Here is a 20935-nt window from a genome sequence, read left to right as displayed (position 1 = left end):
CATCATAACCCTCTAGAAGTGAGAAAACATATCAGAAATGTATACAGTGACATCACATGACAAGTATTACTCAAAAAGTAAAACATGAAGAATAACATATGCCGTGTTTCCATTACGTTACGGTTTTGGCTTGGTACAGTTTGGAATGGTTAAGGCCTGGGTCAGGCTTGCGTTTTGACTGAGAACAGTACCTTTACTCTGGTGTCCCAAGGGAAACTATGTCAAAAATTAAAAGGTTGGGGCTGGTTGTTCTGGTCTTATTCCCCAAAATATATACCGTACCAAACTGAAACTGGACTAAAGTGATTTCATAGGATTTACAGTAGAAAACAGGGAAATTATAGCAGTTTTAATATAAAGATACACCTCAGAATAGACATATTCTCGCCTTGCTTAGTAATATTAAAGTGATGCTATATCAAGATGAACATAATCAGATTTATTAAACGCTTCTATACTATAACTCATCTTCCTCTGTGGCATGGCCCTGGTTGATGTAGCCATTTTCCCTGTAGGCGAAGCTGCTGGGAAAGATGCCAGTAGTTCCTGCACAATGTCCCTCCAGCCATTCTTCATTAACTAGAAAAGAGAGGTGAAGAAGATGCATGAAGAAAATGTCTGTGTAATGCAGACAAATCTCCGCTCAACCTGGCAACTCACCTTCACCCAAGATGTCAATAGTGTCACCTTCACTGAACTCCAAGTCCTCTGGGCCCTGAGCTATGTAGTCATACAGTGCCACCATCTGGTACAGGATGGTATAGTTTGTCAGCGGGTCTTCTTTCTGCAACATTCATTATCGTTATATATTAGCAAAGAAACATGAATTTGAGGGAGCAATACAATAATTTTAATATTCTTTTTCTTTCTTAATCAAATTTGCAAGTCAAAGATAATTTGATGGTGTATCTCAAAAGACAATTGGAGACTATTGTAGCACCACAGCTTTTATATATTCTAACATCTGATCTAAAATGTTTATTCAGTGGCAGGCATGGGTCTCAGTCTCAGTGGTCTAACAGTAAATCTTGGATCAGGAGCTAGACCTCTAAAAAAAGGAATCAAAACCACAAAAAAGATACAAAGAGTTCAGCCCTTTACTCATATATATATAAACGGAGGTATCATTCAGAAATAATATTTGGTGGATTAAGCCTAATGTGTAATCACAGGCACACAGTTGTGTGGCTGACAGCATTCAACAGGAAATTAGGTTTTCAAATAATGTGAAATTCAGCAAACATTCTCTGCTCACAACACAATAATGATAGCTACAGCCTCACAACAGCACATCTGCTCTTTTATCTTGCGATTCCACTATTTTTTTCAGCTACACTAACATTAATCATTAGTAATGTAGCAGCGCAGTTTTGAATGACAGGGTCCCTGCTATCACATGTTGATAAAATATAACATTTACATAATAAAATCAACTTTAGGCTCCCCGAATGCTGTAATAAAGTAAACATGATGAGTTAAGCATATGTCAGCATGTGGCCCCACTTTTAACTCTTTCTTATTTCAAAACCTTATTGCAGATGGATAGGCTTAAAGATGCAGTATGTAAATATTACTCGCGACCAACACTTTGTCTTATTTACTTTATAAACCTTTAGGAAGCTATGTATATATTTATTTATTTATTTAATTATAATTTTTTATTAATTTATTTAAATGTCTGTTAAATCTATAAGAGATGCTGCTGAATCTGGAAGCTTCCTGCACTTTTTGTGAAAGCTTTAAAATAAAGCTCCTAAAAGATATGTTCAATAAATGCATGCTTAAAGGCATTTAAATCAAGTTAAGTGTTGGTGTTTGTATTATTCAAAATTTTGATGCCGATATTTTTACTTTTACTGCAAATGAATATCGACTCCAAATATCAGTTATTGGCCTCCTTGACTACTAATAATCAGTATTGCTATTGCAAAAACATATCGGTCCATTTCTACCAACAATGCAGTTTTACCAATAACAGAAGGGACACATGTTGAACTGATCCCCTGAGTTTTTTAATGTTCACCTGACACCACAGGGTGACTCTGCCACTCTCCGCCACATCCTGCATCATGGGACCTGATTCCACCTCTCCACCCAGTGGAATGAGCACTTGGGAGCCATGTGGCTTGTGCCTGGAGAGAGAAAAAAGGACAAATGAGGGGAAGCATGGGAGAGGGAATAAAAAGGTTTAGGGCATCATGGGGGCAAACCTGGATGGCAGATGATTATTATTTTCTAAAACAGAAAATGTCAAGCCTTATAACAAGCCTCTAATACATATATTATTATATTTTATCAGTTCCCGAATTGCTTTTGACACCTGCTTAAATTAACAGCTCCCACGGTTATCAGTAACACATACACACATATCTCTTATTCTGCTTTTTATAGCTGCTCTCATGACTGAAGTTGCAGTTGCAGTGTCCTATAGCTCATGTTATGTTAGGCATAAAGAAACTTAGAAAGACAGAAGTGGGTGAGCACCAGACGCAGGGTTACCTGAGGCGCAGCTGGTTTGCAGGCTGGCCCAGTTTGTGTGCAATTTGTTCCTTCACCTCATGGTATGGAGCATTTAGAGGCACAGACAGAGCAACAGTGTATGTGTAGTGGACCTTCACCATCACGGAGCCCACATCTTCAAGCTGAGCTGAGCTGGCAGTCTGGAAGAGCAGTGAGAGCACAGACATGATATATGTCTGGATATTATATAAAAGTACATTTAAAAATATTGATTGGTGCTTCTCTCTGTGAATAGCTTTCAATTGTTACAATGTAGGTATAAGTGGCCTGTATTTACAGTATAAAGGACCTTTATAGACTTGATTAGAACACGAATAACTGCCCTGAGCTCATCATATCCTGTTTGGATCCCCAGTTTTGGACAAAAATTCAGAAATCATTTTTTGGCTCTGGTCAGATTTGGCAATGCTAATTGACATGGTAATCCAATTAGCATTCATGGGTTGTAGATTGTTTAGGAGGCTTTTGTCCTTTCCAGTGTTAAGTATTGATTTTATGATTCGCAGTTCCATTGTTGTCATGAGTTCTTTGTGGGAAAACATTCCTTCATTGCCTCAAATGGTAAAGTTTTTATTTTTTGCCCCCAAAAATGATAAAAAATAGCTGTTAATCCATCTGAGCCAGGGGAGCGATCAGATGCCATTTTATTGATGATACTGTCTTATTGTTCAATGTGTAGCTCTTTTTCACATGCATCCCTAAAAATGAGATGGATTACCAGGACCGTCTTCTTTATTTTGTCTAAGAATAGCTTTGTATGCTCCCTTGAACCAATTTGGATTCATCAACCTTTGATTCTTCATTTTTTTTCTCATTAAACCTTATTGAATATGTTCTGATTGAGAATGATAGATATTCCCACTTTTGTATGGCTGTAATCAGGCCATTATCATTGCTAATTTCTTGAACAACCATTTTAATGTCATGACAATATTCTTCCTTTGTTAATAGCTTTGCATTAAATTCCAATAATCCCTGGATTTGTTGCCGACTGAGGTGGAAATACTGCAGAATGCAGTCAGAATGAAATGCTTTTTTTAAACGGAGCTTGAATTATGTTATAACATTGGGCTGTAGAAAGGTTTAGTGTGATTTAAAGCTCAACATAATGTAAGATACAACGTGCTAATTAATCTTTATGGTATGATCATCTATAGCTGGCACATATAAGTTAGTGGAGGATATTACCGGGTTGCTGGCTATGTTGGGCAGCTCTGATACAGGCGACTTGTGGGTGGCAGTTGTGTAGGATGGAGGTGGAGAGGTTGAGGTGAAATGCGCTGCAAAGAAAACAGCACAGGTTCTGTTAGGAAAAGTTAGGCAGTGAGATGACGGCTTGGATTGTATTCCATGTTATATATTATATATAATATCTTGTAGAAAGTACATTTTCAATCATTCCTGGCACTGTCTCACAATATCAACCAACGTGATATTTATGGTTGAACAAACCATATTTTGAATGATGATTACTCTGATGATATTTTGAATTAGACACTGACACTGAAGAGCAGTTTTCTGTTTATTCAAGAGGTCATAATAAGAACAATCTTGTTGGGCCTTTAATCACGTTAAACGTCCAATATGCAACATTTAATCTCAGTACTGCACAACTTTGTATGTTTGTACAATTCTAAGACGTCAATGAGTCAACTCATACAACAATTTGTTTGTAAAATAAATAATATAAATAAATCTAAGCATCACAATCAGCCCAATTTATAATACTAAATAGATTATTTTGTAACAATGTAAAAGTCATTGGCTTACTACATCTACAGAATTGTAAGTGAAAATAGGAATATTACAATTATACTAATATTCTATAATAATAATTATATATATTATTTTACTGTCTTAAATCTATGAAAAGGAAGAAGAAATCTAGATTTTTCTTTTTACCACGAGGAGGAGGTGCAGGGTTGGGCTTAGCCCGTGGACGTGTTGGTGGCTTGAGTCCTGGTGGGTAGGGAATCCCATTGGGAAATTTCTGTGGAAGCAAAGACAGAAAGTCACATGAAACAGCACTTTTATGGTTTTCCGTCCACAAATCTTTGGATTGTGTTTCTGTTCATCACTTATCAACACAAAAAAAAGTCATATCTGCCAAAACACCATATGTTATTAGAGGTTCCCAAACCCTCGACCCCCTGACCCAAATATAAATCAAATCTTCTAAATTGAGGAGCTGCGACTGATAAGAATAAGAATAGAATAAGAATAGCCTTAATGTATTGCATACATCGACATTTGAGTGCAAATCCTTTGGTGCATAAGAAACAGATGATGATATTGATCGACTACATTTTCTACAATTTCAGGGTCAACAGTCATATCGGAAGGGGTACAACATTTTCTTTTGTTTAAAGTTGAAAGAGACAATTCTTTGGTTAAAAATGTTCATTGAGATGACAATAGAGACACTAAAGAAATTAGCAATACCCCTGACCAATTAGTTTGGAAACATTTGTAATTATTCCATGAATACACACAGTAAATCTTTACATTCTCCCTTTTGCCTTTGGAGATCCTGACATCCATTGGTTCAAGCACGGACACTGGCAGAAGTCCTCTCTGGGGAAAACAACACAAAAACAAAGAAGCAGATCATTTTCAGAAATCAGGGGTGTACAATGAAAAACATGCCCTTTCTACTACTTTTTTTTTTAACATTAGATTAATCTTGCAGTTGTCAAACAATGATGATGATGATTATTACCTGTTTAGTAATCAGTCAAGCTTTTTCTGTCATGTATGCACACAACACTTACGTCATGTCCATCTCTCACCTCACCTGTCCATCACATATGACAGTTGCCATCCCATCCCTGTCTTCCTCGGCTAATAAGAACACGACGGCCCCTCTCGGCACAGTCAGATGTCCTTGCTCTCGAGCCACGTAAGGTGCACTTAGGCGCATGTATCGAGAATCCCTGAGTTAATGAAAAGAATAAGTCATATATCCACAACCATTGCATTTTAATATTGTGTTCAGCAACTGTGTTATCATCAGATAGTAACTAACATTAGTATTATAACCATCAGTGGAGGCCCGTACATAGAGGGAGCTAGGGCACCGCCCCACCAGTCTCCACAGTGTCATGTCTGATCTTGGTGTAGTGCTTTTTTTTGCTTTTTTCATTAAAATATGCCCCCCAAAATTATGAGTATATATGTGTAGTGATTTGAAATTGATCGGTAATAATACTAACCGAGTTCCGTCCACCTTAGGCTCATAAAAGCCAGGTTTCTGTGAAGAAGACAGAGTGACAATTATTAAAGGGACACACTCACAACAACATTTTAATGGGCAGTGCTAGTCAGCCTTACCTGTGGCCTCAGAGGTTCAAAGCCTCCAAAATCATCATTGGGAATCATGGAGGAAATCACCTGCAAGCACATCGTCATAAATGTCACGTATTTGCTACTTTAAATGAACATATAATGTTTTGCAAATAATAAAAAATATGTTCATGAGTTTGTTTTGTATTGTGCTGTAGCACTCAGTTTACACTAGGAGGTGCTATGAGTCCTATGAGTCACATACAGAGCATGGTTTCAGAGGTTTGCAAAAGCCTCCATGAACATAATCTCTAGAATGTAATCTGCCTGACAATAAGGGAGCAGTTGTTGTTCATCTACGTAAGCCAAAAATATTTTTTTCTGCCTTTCTCGGGCAAGAAGGCACTTAATTCAACTATTATTTCACATCTCTATGACATAGATGACCCAGTTTTACATATATATTTACAGACATTCATCTTTCCAATGGTGAATTATTCCTTTAAGTATCACAATAAACTATGGTAGGGAAAGGGACACACAGAGCTGAGGTGAGTGAAATAACAGGCTAGCATTACAGTCATCATAAGGACACACTACCTTTGCTTTGCCCAAGAAGTCTCTCTGCTGAAGCTGCGCCACATCATCTTTTTTGGGGCGAAACACCACACCCCCAGGCACCAGGACAGGAGCGAGGACCTCTTTCCTCTTTGTTTAAAGGAAGAGATATAATGACATGTTTAATTCTCTGTGTATGATCTGGCTCATCATTAACAAAAACAACATTTACAAAAGGAGTTTATTTCTTCTTAACTTCAGACGTTTGTGAGATTGTATTTCACATATTTCTAATAACAATGTATGTAAGTATGTGAGATCACATTTTGTCAGCTGAGCCCCGACAGACAACACTTTTGATAAAAACAGCAACACAACTATGCTGCGCTTAGCGGAAAGTGTTAATATGAAATGATGATTAAATATGAGCGAAACAATGCAAGTCAGACAATATTATTGTATATTTTATCATATATTATATAGCTCCACTATATATTGTATGGGGTTGGTTAATTGTATTTGAATCAAATACAATTAAGCACATCAGTATGAGAGCCTGTGTGTTTTAATCACAGTTACGAGTGGGGTCACATGGCTTTTATTATCATCGAGGGGGTGCGATATTGCATTAGACGTAATGATGACTTAACAGGTCAGTTCTGTCACAGATCTTCACAAGTATGAGTGGGTGTGGGTCTGTTAACACTCACCTGGATGTTGTCCAGGGCCACCTCGATGTTTCCCCCTCGACCTCCTCCTCTCTCCTGATAGGCTGACAGCAGGACATTATTTGCCTGATCCCACTGGCCCATTAGACAGTACACAGCTGCTGTATTATATAAAACCTAGAGGATATATTTAAAGAAAGAAAACACAGACGCTGTGAAACAAACAAAGGAAATGCATAATGTAGTCGGGGCTTCCTTTATATGTTGAGAAGGTTCTACACATTTCTTTTGCACACTTGGGAATTGTCCTTGCATTATCATAAGTGAGCAGAAAATCAAAAGAAATGTGAGAGTGTATATGCACTGAAATCCATCTTACTAACTTAGAATCTGTCAGTAGCAACTTATCAGGGATTTATTGTCAATATTATTGTTCTTACATATGGAGGCGTTTGCAGGTTCTCCTTGTGTGTGCACATGAAATATGGGGGATAAGGTAAATTGGACACTCTAAATTGACCGTAGGTGTGAGTGTGAGAGTAGATGGTTGTTTGTCTCTGTGTATGGGTCCCTGTGATGGAGTGGCGATCTGTCCAAGCTCCTTCCACAACCCTCATGTGGAGGATATAGAGGTAGAAGATGGATGGATGGATTCCACATTTCTTTGGTATTACATTACAGGTTGGTCGAATGTACAACAACCTGATAACCATTTGAATTCTATTCTATAAAAGAATGCCACAGAGCCTTGACAAAATCTCATAGATGTGTTTTTTTTATTTGATAATGTACTCAACTGCCCTGATCATGTTATTGCTACAATATTTTGAATTATTTAGATTAGGTGGGGAGGCATATGGTGGTGACTGTGCATTCCCTTTACATTAAGATGTAACGCAAAAAGCTGCCTTTCATTTTTATTTGACTTTGTCATGTCATTAACTTAATTGAATTCTTGTTTGCAACAGTTAGCCACGGACCAAGCGGGAACAAGTCGGCCAGCGCTAAAGGAGAAAAAAAGGAAAACGTTTTTTTTTTTTCAAAATGAGTGATTTCCGGTTTTTTTCAAAATTACACAAGTTGAAGTTTTGAAGAAGCCACTACATGCTTCAAATCACAGTATTGTGGGTCTTAAAACCATAAACTTTGTGCTTGAATTAAGGTTGTTTTATCGCTGTGAATCACTCCTAGTTTGGGTGTGGCGATCTCACATTCCAGAGCTTTTGTTGCTTTTTCAGCCAATCAGCTGAAGATCACGGAGAATACACATGGCTAATTATACGGAGAGAGAGAGGGAGAGAGAGAGAGTGTGTTGAATGTCCAGCGTATGTGTGCAGTGTGTGTGTATGTGTGCAGTGCGAAATTAAAGCGTGATTATCATCAAAGCAGACATCATCAAAACTTTGTTTGACAAAGGAAGACAAAGAGAACAGGACAATAAGTCAGTGGCTGAGCAGCTTCTTCACGGACAAGGACAGCGAACGTACAGAGACTGCTGTGTGTGGACTGTTAGCATTTTAAGCTAGCGATCTTTATGCTAACGTGTTAGCAGACTTCATCGTCACAAAAACGACAAACAGATGGATTATTCCGCGGCTGAAAGAGAGCAGGACACACACGGTAGTTGTCTGAGATGATGACGTGACGCCAGCACCGCTCTATCTCCTATCGAATTGGACTTTTGGAGGCGAACAGACGTAAAACTGCGACGAAAAGGAAGCAAGCCCGGACCTTTTATCTGATCGGAGGCACTGAAGTCTGTCGGAATACCTTTCAGTTTCTTATGGAGTTTTCATTAACGTTGTTTATCTATGTTATGTTAGTGTTCATTCAAAGTCACATACAGACGCACATAGGGACGCTGTCTTTTAATAATCCACTGTGCGTTTCATAACGCCTTTTGGCTACATTGTTATTAGCTATGCTTGCTTAGCTCGCTAGCTGTACTGTATTATTACAATGAGAATGATGCGCACATCGAAACTTTTGTTCGGTCAGATGAGCGTATTATTAGTCGTAAGGGGAGCATATCACGGCCGTCTTTGAGATTTTGTACACCCACAGGTTCAGTTTGATAATTCAAATGCTTTGAGACAAAACTCCCGTGTTAATGCCACACCTTTGCATGCATGAATCACACATGTGATTAACAGACATGTGATTAACACAATTTGTGATGAACGTGTTAATTACACGTGCAATTCATGCACATAAAGGTGTGGCATTCACACATAATTCAAGCAATACTACTGATCAATCTATACTGATTCTGTGATAAAGTGCCTGTTAACATGAACCATGATTTGAAACAAGTATTTTTTTTTTTTTTTTCAGAATCCTGGGCATAAGGATTGGCATGTGAAGTTGCTGCCAACCCATGTGTCCAAGGCCTCAGTGTGGCGTCAATACATGAGGTCGGCTAAGGCTCTTGGTATGTGTATAAATTGATTTCTATACAATAGCCAAATGCTTATATAGACTGCTTTATGTAATGTGTAAAATGTGATTTTTTTGGGGGGAAAAGTAAAATAATTATTTTCATTGTGGTTCTTGCTGTCAACAGGTAGTGGAACACAGCTCTCCTGAAAGTCGCCTCAATATTCCGCAGCTTGTTGGAACGGCAGATGGCAGAGTGATAGTAAAGACCATCGACTGGCAGACACATCTGAGTCCCTACTTTCGAAAGCTCCCACAGATCAAGAGTTATCAGCACTTAAGGTATTTATATTCAAACTTCTGCATTTAATGAATAAACAAATCATGAATGGACATGATAGTGTTCCATGTGAACAGTGAGCCATGTTTTAAATATCCTGTTGTGTGCTTCTATTCTGTCACAGCTTTGATGCCAACAGACCAGGTGTGGTGCTTGCTCAAACTCACAGTGATGCAGAGCCTATCGAGTTTCAGCTACTGCGCAACCCAGGAGTTCTGCCCCCTGTTGACAGTCTTGGCCCCACCTGGACTGACCATGGACAGGCAGACGTATCTTTTTGAAAAAATCAGGCTTTTCTATTCTGATGAGGCAAAATACTTCACATGCCCAGCACCAAAGGTTACAGCACAGAAGAGTAAGCAGAAGAGGGTGCGTTTGTGATGTCATCATTTAGTCCACATATCAACTGTGATGGACAGAGTGGGTACAGCCACATTGTGGGGGAGGAACTGGTATTGAAGATGATAATAAAGTCCATGGTCTGGAAAATATTGAACTCTCCTTCACACACTTAGATATATTTTATTTGATATTTGAAGTATGTATCTATCTTTCACCTTTCTTGTTTCTCATTTTTATTCAAGTGCTTTTTGTAACAGAAGAATTTCCCTCTGGGGATCAATAAAGTAAATTCTGATTCTTATCAGTCCACTGAAGTACTTACAGCATATAGCACTACATTGACATGAACTACATTCATTCCTTTGTTTTCAAACTGCTACACTGTTACTGTCCTGTGGGCTAACAGACATCAGATGTCACGGACAGCTAGACTGGGTGGGGGGTTGTGACCATGTTAATGTGATGCAAATGAGCAGCTATTGGCCTGGCTCCTCAAGAAGGTTGAAATCTTTCAGGCTGAATTTCTCCCTAAAGCAGTTTGAGGAGTGCCTACATTCAAATGACCACATCTTCTTCAAAAATTATCAGATGGACATGGGTTTGACATTGTTGGAAAGCTTAGAAATCACACTTTCGGAATCTGTAAATAACTCCAAATGTCCCAAAGTAGACATGTGAACCCTTTTGCCATGGCTGGACACAGATGGGGTCATAATAGTCTGTATAGGCTTCCAAACATATAACAGTTGAAGAATCATCCATCCAACAATAACAAAATGGACAGTGGTGACTCGACAGTGACAGATTGTGTCAGCACAACTAACAGCAAAAATGTCTTAGATTAGCATTGCTTCGGGTTAAAGAGAAAATAATAAAAAAAATAATCAAATAAATAAATTTATATGAGCACAACCGTTCGTCTTGTGAGGATTGTGATTACAGTTTCTTTTTTTTTATCTTCCTTACTAACTAACAAGATATGTCTTATGGATCTAATTTTCATTTCCTTTATAGTTCTTGGCCTACTTACATGTTGATAATATTAGTTCCTCTCCTTCCGACAAAAATCTGAAGATCTGAAGAACATCTCCCAGTGATTGGGCAACAGCTCCTTCTGAAAGACCTCTCCATCATCCACCTTTATGCTGTTCCCCACAGATCCAGGTCTTCAGGTAGTTTCAGTGATGTGTCTCATTCATAAGCATGCTGCTACATTATCTCAGTATTTAGTTGTTGCGTGATTGCATGTCATGTCCTTGAGAATATGGGAGTTTAGTTAGTTTGTAAATGGTGGAGTAGTTATACTGTATATGTGGAGCACAGGTGCATTAACAATAGCTGGAACAGGATGTCTTATCTGCCCTGTGTGAAATATGTTGTGTTGTGTAACCTCTCCTTCAGCCACCATCAATGACGCTTTGTTTTGCACTGTTTGAACTCCACAGTCAAGATGATGACATGTCAGTTCTCACTGCTTTCATATATCACTACTGACAGATGTCAAGGTGTTGGATTTTCATTTCATTCCATTGCAATGTGCCAGAAATGAGAAGAATGAAGACTGGAGTCCCTGTGTGAATGCAGGGCTGTTGTTTGAGGTGTTTTTTTTATATACCAGCACAAAGGGCAGATCATTATTTTGTAGTAATGGGTTTTATATTTACACATATAGTATATAGTGTAATGTATGTGTTTGTCATCCTCACAGGCACTAAAACATGGTCCTCATGAGGTAAAACCTAAAGCCCTAAGTTTAGAGCTAACTTTTGAACTGTGATTAGGTTATGGTTAGGTTTAGGCATCAATGTCAGCGTTATGGATAATACTTTGTTTTGTCAAAATCAATTGGAGTCCAGATCGGTCCTCATGTTTGGTTGGAACTTGACTTGGACTCTTGAGCTCAAAGATTTGAGACAATCTGACTTGTGACTCAAAAAATGACTTGAGTGTGTGTGTGTGTGTGTGTGTGTGTGTGTGTGTGTGTGTGTGTGTGTGTGTGTGTGTGTGGGTGGGTGTGTGTGTGGGTGTGTGTGTGTGTGTGTGTGTGTGTGGGTGTGTGTGTGTGTGTGTGTGAACCTCATGGTCATGGCAATGAATGCAAATGAGTTTTGTCATACCTGCCAGCTGTACAGTTTAAACTGGAGTCCCAGTTGTCTGTAGTCAATCACCCCATTTCCTCTCATGTGATCATGTGCCCAGATACAGTCTGACAGAGCCTCCTCTAACCTAGATGGAGAGAGGAATTCATAAATAATAATAATAATAATAATACGTGGAGATAGGATGAACTAAGCCAGGGGAAAGAAAAGAAAGGGAAATAAAAGATAGAAAACAAGTTACCATACAGCAAACAGACCAAACAACAGTGTTGCCAACTGGCTCTAGTGACTTTACAGACAACCAAACAAAAAGCGACGAGACAAATCCAGCGACGCATGTGTGAGCTTCATCTAGATGTACTTAGTGCAGGCGGAGAGTCTGTCTGACTGTAGACAGAGAGAGAGAAACACTGTGACCGCACAGACAACACAGAGACTTAAGGCCACATTATACTTCTCCGACTGCGTAATGCGTTATCCAACTGCGTAACCACTGAGACCCCTCGAGCCTTCATACTTCTCCGTCGTGGTGACGGATACGCACTGCAATTTCCCGCCCGATCAGTAGACGTCGCTACGCAAGGTTGTTGTGCTTTTGGCTACAGTGAGCAATGGCGTCGGAGCGAGAAAGACTATTGTTGTTGTTGCAGCTGAATAACCTTGAAACTGTGGCCGTTTCTCACTATTCTGTGTCCCGGAACGCAGTTTTAAGATGATTTGAGGGGAGAAATTAGCCATTTAGAGTCTAAACATGTGTTGTGTGTGTTAAGATATCACGTATTCATAGTTTGGCAGCGACGTTGTCGGCGGTGATCAGCTCTGTGGACGCTCGGTGCGCACTGTGAGCCGGCACAGAGCAGCGTTACCTCGGCCTGTCCTGAGGACCAATCGCAGCTCTTGCCGTCTCCGTTGTCCCTTGACGGAGTGACGGACACTTAAAAAATATTTTGTGCAGCCGGAGACGCAGAGCCTGTCGGAGAGTCTCTGAGTCGACGCAGGAGTATAAATTGGGCGTAATAGACTGGAACCAGCTGTGGATGGTGCTGCAGCTGAACTCATTCAGCTGTATTGTTGTTGTTCATTAAGTAAAACAGCTTCTGTTTTCTCCTTCCCTTGATTTACAAATCACTTTTACTGTTAATCTTCAACACATTTTTTTTTTTCCCACTCCCATGTCTGAACTCACTGAGGACAGGATGTGTTAGCGATATTTAGCGTCTTTTGGGCAAAGATGTCAGTGCAACAGAGATGTGGGACTATTATTTTTGAAAAAATACTGTTTCAGAGCTCCCAAAGCAATGATTCTGTGTGAAAGAGAAAAAAAGATGCATATTCACCTAGGTTAACCCTAACCCTTGTTTCCATGTGGACAAAGAAGGAGAGAATTGCAGAGAAACAGAGCTTTCTAACAAGTGAAGAGATTGTGTTGAAAAGGAAGAAGCACTTTGAAGAGATTAGGGGGAGACTGCAGCTGTGACGGGGATGAAAAGAAGAAAGGCAGCTGGTCCACATGACAGGTGCCTGGAGAATAAGGAGAAGAAGTATAGTCTTTGTGACAGTGGTCGTTCCTACCTGTCAAGCTGCATCATCACTGCTCCTCTCTGGAAGAAAGCAATAGCAAGTCGCTCATCCTTGCTTATGGTGAGGTCTAAAGCCTGTGCATCAGAGAAGGGAAAATATGAGCTTACATTGAATGTGTTTCTTGTTTTTACAGTGTTTTGAAGCCACTTGACAAAATCTTATTGGATCAAATTCATAATTCTATTTATGTAAAACCTGTTTTGCTCCAGTGGGAGTGAATATCTAATTTTTTGTTTGTGTTTTGTCTTGTTTTATGTGATATTCCAATTCAAATCCATTCCAATCCATTCCAAAAAAAGAATTTATACATAACTAGAAAAGCACTCGGAGAGCGCAGACTTCCTACAAGGCAGCTCAGTGCCTACAAAATACACCCTGCTGGCGCACAGACAGACAAACAAACAAACTCCGGTCATAATCATATACCTCCTGGCGGAGGTCAATAAATATATGAAAGCAATTATTTATCTTTCACTGCAGACTTGACTTTTGACATATATTTGTTATTTTATGTCTTCAGGGGGATTTAAAGCAACCAATTAAAGTACTTCAATGCTATACAGTTGCACTCACAAGTTTACATACCCTGGCAGAATGTATGATTTCTTGGCCATTTGTCAGAGAATATGAATGAAAACACCAAAACTTTTCTTTCACTCTTCTGATAACATGCACACAACTTGACACAAGCAGGTTTGAATGGCTATTAAAGGTAACCATCTTCAGAAAAGGGATATAAGAAAATAGGAATTGAGAATGCCAATCATCAGTGTTCAAACTAATTAAGAAGTGGAAACTGAGGGGTTCTGTTGAAACCAAACCACGGTCAGGTAGACCAACTAAAATTTCAGCCCCAACTGCCAGGAAAATTGTTCGTGATGCAAAGAAAAACCCACAAATAATTTCAGGTGAAATACAGGACTCTGAAAAAATGTGTTGTGGCTGTTTCAAGGTGCACAATAAGGAGGCACATGAACAAAGATGAGCTGCATGGTCGAGTTGCCACAAGAAAGCCATTACTACACAGATGCCACAAAGTATCACGCTTACAACACACCAAACAGCACAGAGACAAGCCTCAATCCTTCTGGAACAAAGTCATTTGGAGTGATGAGACCAAAAGTGAACTTTTTGAACACAACCATAAACACTACATTTGGAGAGGAGTCAACAAGGCCTATGATGAAAGGTGCACCATTCCTGCTGTGAAACACGGTGGTGGATCACTGATGTTTTGGGGATGTGTGAGCTACAAAGGGACAGGACATTTGGTCAGAATTGATGGCAAGATGAATGCAGTAAGTTATGAAAAAATACTGGAGGAACATTTGCACTCATCAGCCTGGAAGCTGCTCATGGGACGAACTTGGATATTCCAACATGACAATGATCCAAAACACAAGGCCAAGTCGACCTGTCATTGACTACAGCAGAACAAAATGAAGGTTCTGGAGTGACCATCTCAGTCTCCTGACCTCAATATCATTGATCCACTCTGAGGAGACGTCAAATGTGCAGTTCATGCAAGACAGTCCAAGAATTTACAGGAACTGGAGGCTTTTTGTCAGGAAGAATGGGCAACTTTACCATCTGAGAAGATAAAGAGCCTCATCCACAACAACCACAAAAGACTTCAAGCTGTCACTGATGTTAAAGGGGGAAATACACACTATTAAGAACTGGGGTATGTAAACTTTTGATCAGGGTCATTTGGGTAGTTTGTGTTGTCATTAGGATTTAAAAAGAGTAAACAGTTGTTTGACAATAAATGGCTTCAGTCAACCACTAACCATGAGTGAAAGAAAAGTTTTTGTGTTTTCATTCATATTCTATGATAAATGGTTAAGAAATCATACATTCTGCCAGGGTATGTAAACTTATGAGCATAACTGTATGTTTATGCTTTGTATCTGTATTTACTTATTTGTGTTTATTACAAACATTGCTGTAAAGTTATAATAATGTCTGTTGGCACAGACCTGCAGGGCCAGGTCCAGTTGTCCCAGAGCCAGGTGAGCTGAGGCAGTGTTGAACAGCGTGCGAGATGTGGGTTCACTAATTTGCCCAAGTTTGTTCAGAGCTCCTTGCCAGTCCTTGGCGTTCACGGCCTGCACAGACTCATCCCACAGCTCTAATAACTCCGTGTAAAGCATCCTAAAGACTGGAGAGAGTAGAGCAGAAATAAAGGAATGCACATTGGTGAAAGTGACAGTGAGTGACAGTGACTTGTAAAGCAGTTATTTTCAGTGTCAGAAACAGATACCAGATGTCACTGACAGTTTGACTGGATAGGGGGGCTGGATTTACGTAAAAAAAGTCATGCAAATGAGCAGCTCGTATCACCTGGGCCCCAGGTGATACCCAGCCCAGCCCCCCAGAATCTTTCAGACATTTTCAGGCTGAATTTCTCACAACACCAGAAGAAGAAGAGTGTCTTGAAGAGCTGAGTTGTGTTTGAAGAGTGTCTACAATCTAATGGCCACATTTTCTTCAAATATTTTCAGATAGACATCGTTGGAAAATCGTTTAGAAACTACACACTTTCGGAATCTGTAAATAACTCAAAAATACTTCCTGGTTATTCCAGCACATATAGTTTTAATCATCCCAGTTGTATCCCTAATTGTCAACCCAATGGATACACTGACAATTTCTTTTTAAAAAGTAGTTATACCTAAAAATCCCAACTCGTATTTTATTGGTCAGTTCAGGGAGATATTTGTGCTTTTTCATGGGGATTGGTAACATTGACCCAAGGTGCCAGAGGGCTGGAATCCCAGGCTTCCATGGATGTTTGGAGCACTCATCAATGATCTGGGACCAATGAAGAGAGCGAGAGGGATGACAGGCATGTGGTAGGATTAACATATGCTTCTCTGCCACATTATACTAAAACATTTCACCTTAGATTTTTTACATTTTCCAGATTCTATTCAGAACATTGTCTCCAATTACTGCACCTTGTACATTTGCTTGTACACCTGGAGGATGATACGATGGATGGCAAGCATTGGAACATGTAACTGCCTTTGAGATAATCCTCAGAAGGGTAATGCAGGTTCTCAGGGGTATCAATCCACCATTGTATTTCAAAAGTAAATAGATGCATCCCACATGCGGCCCGGGCTGCATACGCAATGCATATCGACAGCCCCATGCGCGCACACCCTTCTATGCCCCGGGAATCTTACCCAATGGTTCAAGATTTTGTGATTTCAGCTTTTAAACAGGTCTGAGAGTTTCTCTATGCAAATGCCTATTAACCAGGCTTCAAGAGTGGCCACTCAACAGAAACCACTGTTGCCTTGGACAGTCAATCAATTCAATACAATGAACCACTGCATCCTATTATGTGCTCCCTGACATATCTCAGGCACTGCTCTCTCCTGGTTACAATCTTACCCAAAGGGTGCTCCTATAACATTGCATGGAAAGGAAGGACACGTGTATCCTCTTCCTCTCCTTTTCTCACTTCAGTCTCCTTACAGGTGCATCTCAAATTCTCAATAAATTAGAATATCGTGGAAAAGTTCATTGCTTTCAGTAATTCAACTCAAATAGTGAAACCCTAACCCACCAAATGTTGGTTAAATGACATGGTGTAGATGTGCATTGTAAGACTGGCCAGCAAACTCGCCAGACCTGAACCCCACAGATTGGTATTGTCGATAGGAAAATGAAAAACAAGAGACCAAAAAATGAGCTGAAGGAAACCTGGGCTTCCATACCACCTCAGCAGTGCCACAGACTGATCACCTCCATGACATGCTGAATTGAGGCAGCAATTAAAGCAAAAGGAGCCCCAACCAAGTATTGAGTAGATATAATACTACATACTCTCCAGAAAGCCAGGTTGTTGTTGTTGTTTTTTTTTTTTTTTTTTAAAATTGGTGTTATGGTGTGTTCTAAATTTTTGAGAAACTGACTGTTGCTTTCTTGTTAAATGCGAGAAAAAATAATCACCATTAAAAGAACCAAACACTTAAACTACTTCAGTCTGTGTGTATTGAATTTATATAATACAGGGTTTCACTATTTGAGTTGAATTACTGAAATGAACTTTTCCACGATATCCTAATCTATTGAGATGCACATGTAGTGCTCAGTACAGAGGGTCTGTTACCTTCCTTTCTCTGTGTCCAATCTGTTCACATGGTTTCTCACTGATGACACCCAACTTCATATCTTTTATTCAGCAGACACTTCCACATTCTCAGCATGGACCTTTCACCTTTCTGATAAACCTCTTCAAGACTGAGGTCATTCACATGCTTTCACACAACCCCTCGCAATAAAAAAGCCCTTTCTTCCTCTTCATCATCATCACTTAAGCGGTTGTTCTTACCATTTAAACCAGAGACTAACCAAATCATCTCTACAATGTATGACAAAGAGTAAAGTAAAAAATGGAAAAAAGAATTTGTATTTGGTTTTTCTGCAATCTTCTACATAACTTACCTTGGACACTTTTTTAATCCAGTGCCTGCATTCACATGTTGGTCAGCTGAGTTCATTCACGTTGAATAGTTCAAGACAAACTTTATATTTAGACTGCTTACCTATTGCTGCTGAACCAGAGGCCAGTAACAGTTGAGTATAGCTCTGCTTCCTTCCCGGTGTCCTCCACACTGTCTGTAAGGTGGGTGTAACAGGCAGCCTCATGCTGAGACTCCACCCTGCTGCTATAAGGAAGTTCTCAGCCTTATTACTCTCCTGGAAAAACCCACAGGTGCAATGGCTGTGGAATTCACTCACCACTGTGGCACATGTGATATCATGTATATCAACAGACTAAAAGTCAAGTTATTATAGGAACACAATTCATTTGCTGGGTGTTTATTGCAATAAATCAGCCAATCACAGCCACAGCCTGTCTAGAGAGGCTGTGAGTGAAGAAAGGTGACTGTGTCATCTGTGCAGGAACAATTGTAATTCAAGTTTCTAAAGAGTCATTCCATTATGCTTAGCCAATGAATGCAATATAGAATTACAATCGTTTTCAATGAGATCCATTCATTGTGACCACTGACAGCTTTTTCCACGGAAGAAAAAAGATGTGGTAACAAGGAAATTCACCACACCATAGGTTAATCATTGCACAATTGGGTTGGCTAACCTGCTTCACAGGTTGTTTTGTTGTCCTGTTTAAGCTCTCATGTGGCCCCGCCCTTCCGAGAAATTCCACAGATAAACACAGCACTGACTGTCCTCCTACCAGCTCATCTGGATACGTGTGTTATTTTACTTTGGATCCGACCCTTCACTGAATTTTGATTTTGAATTTTGAATATAATGGCCAGTGAAATATTTATACAATAAAACAAAATAAAACAATTTGGTGTGTTTTTATATTTCTATGATGTGTATAGATTTCAATTTCTGTGAAATTATTGTAATCAACGATCACATCCTGCTTTTGTACAACTGGATCTCTGATAAATTAAGCCGGGATAACCAATATATCCCGGCTTAATCCCTTATCCTAGTTTTGTTCAACTGGTCCCTGGGCTCAGTTTTTCAAAAGGTTTAATCTGGATAAAATTGATCCGGATTTGTTTATTTTTTTGCTATCCATGATCACGTATTCCATCTTACTTTTGATTTGATCATTTGATTTGAAATATTTCAGGATCACCAAATCTGGATTACCAGAGCTCAAATAGGGAGAGGGAGGGTGCTCTAGATAGAGACAGCCAAACCAACCGACCGGATGGCATAATATTAGGAGACAGTGCCTACCCACTCCTTCCATGGCTGATGACCCCTTTGCAGACAGCAAATACACCAGTGCAGACACACTTCAACAACATAACCCTTGCCTGTTTTGTCCTGCACAACATCACTTCCAAGCTCAATGTCCCTCTCTGTGCTGACAATGATGCACCTGAGCCCCTTGGACACCCTGACCAACCTCCTGCATTCTGCCAGTACGAGCAAACAGGACGTGCAACAAGGGACGCAATAGTTAGCTACTATTGGATTATTGGATTTCAAAAACCAGTGATGTCATTGCCATTGATTTGTTATTCTGTTTTATCATTGCATGCATCACTAAACAATATTCTAAAAACGAAACGAAACTATTTTTGATTGTGATAAATACACATTAATTAGTGACAGGTTTAAAGATATGATTTGTGGTCTGTAGCCTGATAGATGAACAAATCAATTTAAAACCTTATGAATAAATAGGATATTTTGTAGGCTATACTGCATGATCCAAATATAGTTACAAATACAATTTTAAAGTTTCATTACATTTTGGGCCTGAAATCCACGCTCAATCCATCCTTCTGATGGGATCAGTTTAATCCAGAATTTTTTGGATCAAAGTGATCCCAATCCTACTACAAATTTCTGAAAAACCCAAACTAAAGGTTTGATCCGGATCAAAACCTGGATTGGATTATGTGATGTAATTGGATTACGTAATCCTTTTTTCTTTTGAAAAACCCATTTTCAAGATTTGATCCAATCCGTTATCCAAAAACCGGGTCCTGGTGTGGTGTTGCACTAGTTGTTGCAACAGCATGTGAAAAAAACGACTAAGGTTACTAGGCCAAAATGAACGTTAATCTCGAGGGGAAAAAAATGACGACTTGCGTTTATGCCGTCAAGGTTGGCAGGTCTTCATCCATGTACTTCTTCATTCTTAAATGGTGGCTCGATACCCTGGCTGAGAACCTGCATTTCCCTTCTCTGAGGATTATGTCAAAGGCAGTTATGTTCCAGCGATTGCCATCAATTGTATAGTTGTTCCGCCAAGTGGAAGCAAATGCACAAGTTGCAGTAGTAATGAATGGTTGTTGGAGTCCCAAAGCTTTAGAAACCTATAATAACCTACATAATAGATATCAGTAACTGTGTTTCTCATCTGTTCCTGAATGTCTTTAGATCGTAGCATGATGTGTTAAAAGAGTTAAACACCAGCTACATTAAAAGGTCAGTAGAAGACACTTTATTAGCTTAACAAGTACAGTTGAAGCATGTTATCACAAAAACTCAGACTCAGTGATATACAGTGATATATTGACACTCTCTCTTCATCACACACACTGAATCTAAACTACTTACAGAAAAACTCACTACACTGCAGTAAAAATAAAAAATAGGATCAAACTGGGAGACATAAAAATAAACATAGTCGCTACCAGACAAAAATACGTCAT

The 20935-nt window shown here is 39.4% G+C and overlaps 1 protein-coding gene across 1 annotated transcript; it reads right to left on the bottom strand.

The window, feature by feature from the left end:
• Window positions 1-457: 457 nt before the first annotated feature.
• On the bottom strand, window positions 458-15919 carry noxa1 (NADPH oxidase activator 1; the record flags this gene model as incomplete). Its single annotated transcript, XM_083886838.1, has 15 exons — window positions 458-579; window positions 661-784; window positions 2024-2132; window positions 2500-2660; window positions 3709-3800; window positions 4423-4510; window positions 5026-5094; window positions 5315-5453; window positions 5733-5770; window positions 5851-5910; window positions 6403-6510; window positions 7071-7205; window positions 12204-12312; window positions 13758-13840; window positions 15746-15919. The coding sequence occupies 15 exons, from the start codon at window positions 15917-15919 to the stop codon at window positions 458-460; spliced, it is 1611 nt and encodes a 536-aa protein (XP_083742964.1).
• Between the last annotated feature and the right edge of the window lie 5016 nt (window positions 15920-20935).

This window comes from Microchirus variegatus (genome assembly GCF_963457635.1).
Source record: "Microchirus variegatus genome assembly, chromosome: 3".
NCBI classification, from domain to species: domain Eukaryota; kingdom Metazoa; phylum Chordata; class Actinopteri; order Pleuronectiformes; family Soleidae; genus Microchirus; species Microchirus variegatus.
The sequence above is the reverse complement of the archived record's forward strand: the minus strand, read 5'-3'. Positions and strand labels throughout refer to the sequence as shown.